The sequence below is a fragment of the Morone saxatilis genome, unplaced genomic scaffold (assembly GCF_004916995.1).
Source record: "Morone saxatilis isolate NCDOM2014 unplaced genomic scaffold, NCSU_SB_2.0 Contig15, whole genome shotgun sequence".
Classification (NCBI taxonomy): domain Eukaryota; kingdom Metazoa; phylum Chordata; class Actinopteri; family Moronidae; genus Morone; species Morone saxatilis.
The window spans coordinates 25,684,977-25,689,976 of NW_023339707.1; the positions used below are offsets into that span (position 1 = coordinate 25,684,977).

Genomic DNA, 5,000 nt, shown 5'->3' on the forward strand with positions numbered 1-5,000 from the left:
GTGAAGTGTCTCGTGGCACTTGCAGTCATCACCGTTCATGGTGACCATATTGCAGACCACAAATATGATTGTCTAATGTGGTTGTTAGCTGTCTGACCTTATTGTCTGCTTAAGGACAGCAAATTTCTTCTTTTACTTTCTTTGCTAATTTGTTCTAATGTATTTCTCTCTCAGTTATGACTCCAACATGGATGACAGCAGAGATAACAAGAAGAACCGTTTCTCAAACACAATGGCCTTCATGGAGGAGTATCTGAACAATGTTCTGAATGAAGAGTTGCCGTTCCACAATGAGGAGAAAAACAAACTCACCTACGAGGTCTGTCTCTTATCTTTTACTTTTTTTTACAAGTTTTCCTCTCCTTCAGTGTTTCTCCTTTCTCATTTGATCACATTGTTTTTTCTGCTCTTTCTCCAGGTGGTGAGTTTGGCCAGACATTTAATCTACTTCGGTTTCTACAGTTTCTTCGAGCTTCTCAGACTCACCAGAACCCTGTTGGGCATCATCGACTGTAGACCCAATCCTGGATACACCGGACTCTTATTCCATGATGATGGATCAGGTACTCTTTTCTGTTTACTTTTACCTAAAATAACAAATACAGTACCATTTTTCCATGACTTTGATCAGTGTCAATGACTATTAAATCTTAAATTCTGTCCGCCTTTTTTTTGTACTGTGTTTAGATCAGTAAGTTACCGTTGTGCTGAGATTTTGGTTGAAGACTTAATTAATTGATTGGGCTATCACTGCTTAAAGGGGCCATGATTGTTGTATTATCAGTTCTGGACAATTTAAAAAATTGCCAGATGGAGACTTCCTTATTCGGATGTCAGACCAAAATGCCTCCGGATGCAATTGGACAGACTGTCAAGCAGTCAGAGCAGGGAAATGTGTGATATATCGTGGTTTGTTAATTAACCTTATCAAAGTCGGAAGTACAGCAAACACATATTTCTTATCAACAAAAGCTTTAAGTGCAATTGTTTGTTCTCCTTTTAGAGAAAATATCGTCCAGATCATTTAATACCGACAGAAACAGTTCCACATCAGTGGTAGCCATCTTGGTTGTTTACAAAAACGCCTCAAAGGCCAATAAGGTTGCGCTCCTCTGTAAAAACCTGCCGCATATAATTTTCCTGATGAAGGTCAGGGAACTCAAATGTTGTGTTAATTAAGTGATGGATGCTGTTTTCTTTTCAAGTCTAATGCTGTAAGGTAATGATAATGACCGTTTGCTATTTCTTTTCAGGGAAGAATGTGAAGCGCTCCATACATGGGATGGGTCAGATGATGTCCACCATGGTCCTCAACAGGAAGCCGTCATTATTTGGAGGTCCAGGAGCCAGAGGGACGGGGCTAGGGCCAGGACTTGTGCTTGAAGGACAGAGAGGCAGTAAAGATAGTATAGACAAGATGGACCTGACAGTGATGGACACCAAGCTGAAGATACTGGAGATATTACAGGTAACAAATATAACACAAATATATACTTAGTGGCCACTTTATTAGGTAAAATTATTCAAGCCTATATCTTTTAGCATTGAGGTCACAGTTAGTGGGTGCAAACAATTTAATGCTTCTCACTGCCTGTGGACATTGTCTGCACTTTATATTAGCGGCTAATGGGCTAGCAATGCTATAGTCAGCTACTACACTGCAAGTACACTGCAACTGTACACCTGTTACCATCATAAATGTGTAGGTGAAGCAAATATTTCCTCGTAAGAAAACCAAAGTCATTCGCTAAATTCTACAAACTGTGAAAACTCAATTCTAAATTTAATTTCAGTGGTACCACACTGTTTTGTTTTAATTTCTTCAACTTGTGTTATGCTAATTAAATAAAGTTCGCTCATAAGCTAAAACTAATGCTAGGTCACATTCTAGCTAACTAATGCTATTGAGATTAGATTAGACTTTTTGATGTTAGCAAGGGATCCCGCTAGCTAACTACCGCCAGCTTGCAAGTGAGAGTTATGGTAAAAACTGTAGAATTGGAATTTCTACATGATTAATGTTTCTAGTTAACTACCAAGCTAACATTTGTTTTCTACCTTAGTAATGTCTCCATTGTTCATAATATAAACTAATACATTTGCTAGCTTGCTATGTTAAATACTTATACTATACCTTGATTGAAAGCTTTATTTTATACGTTATCCTGATTGCTATAATGTCTAACCTATGATTCACTGTGTGGATCTGAAAACTGATACTGTTAATGGGTGGATGTTTAATTATTATTATTTTAATGTGAAACAGTTTCTTGTATTCATGCTAACTCTGCTCCTCATCAGTTCATCCTGAACGTTCGTCTGGACTACCGCATCTCCTTCCTGCTGTCTGTTTTTAAGAAGGAGTTTGTGGACGTTTATCCAATGGCCGACGCTGACGCGACCACCAACATGGAGCATGCAGGTACACACACACAGAGCCAATGGAAACACACTCTTTCAGTCTGGTTTTATGAGTTTTATCACTCAAAGTTTTACAGTTTTTTACTGAAGAGGAATACGGTCACATAAAAAATTTATTTTAGTTCTGAGTTTAAAGGGAAAAATCGTTTTGAGGTTAAACTCATAACTCAAATAACATTTTCACGTGTCTGTAATCCTTTTCAGGTATTTTTAACTCAACATACATAAATTGAATATAAATTTGTAACAATTTGCTGTTGAGTTCAATTGTCCTTCCTTTATTTAGCATGTGTTTTGAGTTTTAAATAATTTCTATTTATGCCGTTTTTGGGCGGTTATATTCCATTATTGGTTTTATATGCAGAAAAGTTCAACGATACTTTTACCTGATTAGATAAAGGACGCTTTTCCAGAATATAATTACTATCTGGTATTTTTAAAATGTATATCTACGTGGTAAAGGTGTGTGTTGTTACTTCTCTCAATGCTTCCAGACGTCCCAGTCAATGGGGAAACAACAGGTAGAACCCTCTAAAATAATAATAGAAAACTCATTTCATTTTAGAGTGATAACCTGAGAAACCTTGAGGCAGTCTTTATGCTACATGTTTTATTTCCATTGAATACTTATTGATAAAGGTATTGTGTTCTTGCAGCCTGCGACAGTTGTCTAAGTCTGCTGTTTGTATTTATTGCTATTGTATTTATGTTTTTATGCTGCCTTCTTGGTCAGATCTCTTTGGAAAAAGAGAGTTTAATCTCAACGACACTAAAGGACGCTTTTCCAGAATATAAATACTATCTGATATTTTAATAATGTACATGTTTGTAGTAAAGGTGTGAGTTGTTACTTCTCTCAATGCTTCCAGATGTCCCAATCAACGGGGAAACGACAGGTAGAACCTGGAAAACTCTAAAATATTTCATTTTAGAGTTATAACTTGAGAAATCTAATAGCAGTGTTTAAACTACATGTTTTATTTTCCCCATTTTCCATTTAATATTTGTTAATATAATGTGCTTGCTGTCACTGCAACCAGTGTGTGTGTACCTAAATAATCTCAAACCAATTGAAACTTAGTTGTATAATACTGTACAATCTTACAAATCGTACCTGATGTATCATAACAGGATACTGTCTGCATTCTTTTATTGTATTTTAATTAGGTATTAGGTAGTGTTATTGCAGTGTGCGACAGTTGTCTTAGTCTGCTGTTTGTATTTATTGCTGTAATGTTCTTATGCTGCCCTCTTGGTCAGATCTCTTTGGAAAAAGAGAGTCTAATCTCAACAATACTAAAGGACACTTTTTTTTACTATCTGATATTTTAAAAATGTACTTGTAGGTGGTAAAAGTGTGTGCTGTTACTTCTCTCAATGCTTCCAGACGTCCCCGTCAACGGGGAAACGACAGGTAGAACCTGAAAAACTCTAAAATATTTCATTTTAGACTGATAACTTGAGAAACCTTGAGGCAGTGTTTATGCTACATGTTTTATTTCCATTGAATACTTATTGATATTAACATTTTAAAGTGAGCTTCCTGTGTTTGCTATCATTGCAACCAGTATGTGTGTATGTGAATAATCCCGAAACTCAGAATTCTGACTTAAAAAAATATAATTTGCTGCTGAATTCAGTTGTATAATACTGTACAATCTTACTGTATAGCTCATGAAAATATCATCTTATGTAATTGTTGTTTTTATGTTCATATAGATATTGTGTTCTTGCAGTGTGCGACAGTTGTCTTAGTCTGCTGTTTGTATTTATTGCTGTAGTGTTCAATGCTGCCCTCTTGGTCAGATCTCTATGGAAAACAATACTAAAGGACCTTTCCAGAATATAAATACTATCTTGTATTTTAAAAATGTACATGTGGGTGGTAAAGGTATGTGTTGTTACTTCTCTCAATGCTTCCAGATGTCCTAGTCAACGGGGAAACAACAGGTAGAACCTGGAAAACTCTAAAATGTTTCATTTTAGAGTGATAACTTGAGAAATCTGATAGCAGTGTTTACACTACATGTTTTATTTTCCCCATGTTCCATTTAATATTTGTTAATATATACATTTCAAAGTGATCCAAATGTGCTTGCTGTCACTGCAACCTCAAAGCAAATGACCTTCCTGTAACTTCTGTGTTTGTCCCTCCTCAGCCGCCATCAACCTGCAGCACATTGGAGAGCAGGCAGAGGCTATGTTTGGAGTCGGGTATGTAATTCTGAACATGGACATGGTGCATATGTAAAGACATCTAAACATACATATTTATTCACAAGGTTTTACTCATAAATCACTAGTGAACCATATTACAGTGTTCCCACCTGTCCTGGGAAACCTGGAAATTGATTCAAATGACCAAATATCCTGGAAATAATCTACATTGTCCTGGAAATTTTTTATTGTATTTTAGCCCCTCACTCAGATTGTCTACGTTAACCTGGGTGTGTATTTATTTGAAGTTGAACCATTAACAGGATAAGCTGCACGGTGTCACACCTCAAAGCTGATTACTATTATCTAGAAAAACTCCTGGAAAGGTCCTAGAAAATTATTTCTTAAAAAGAGTGGGAACC

At 36.3% G+C, this 5,000-nt stretch overlaps 2 protein-coding genes across 2 annotated transcripts in view; one reads left to right on the forward strand and one right to left on the reverse strand.

Moving 5' to 3' along the window:
* LOC118324127 (inositol 1,4,5-trisphosphate receptor type 3-like) overlaps positions 1 to 29 on the reverse strand; it is a gene marked incomplete in the record, with an annotated part of 26,210 nt that extends 26,181 nt beyond the window's left edge. Inside the window, 1 exon segment of the mRNA XM_035656283.1 lies at positions 24 to 29. Coding sequence (XP_035512176.1) covers positions 24 to 29 — 6 coding nt within the window.
* Positions 30 to 180: 151 nt separating this feature from the next.
* Positions 181 to 4,672, forward strand: LOC118324128 (inositol 1,4,5-trisphosphate receptor type 3-like). Its single transcript, XM_035656284.1, has 5 exons — positions 181 to 319; positions 419 to 563; positions 1,254 to 1,468; positions 2,302 to 2,422; positions 4,581 to 4,672. Exons 1-5 carry the CDS (start codon positions 188 to 190, stop codon positions 4,670 to 4,672), a joined length of 705 nt encoding a protein of 234 aa, XP_035512177.1. The 5' UTR covers positions 181 to 187.
* The last annotated feature ends 328 nt before the right edge of the window (positions 4,673 to 5,000 follow it).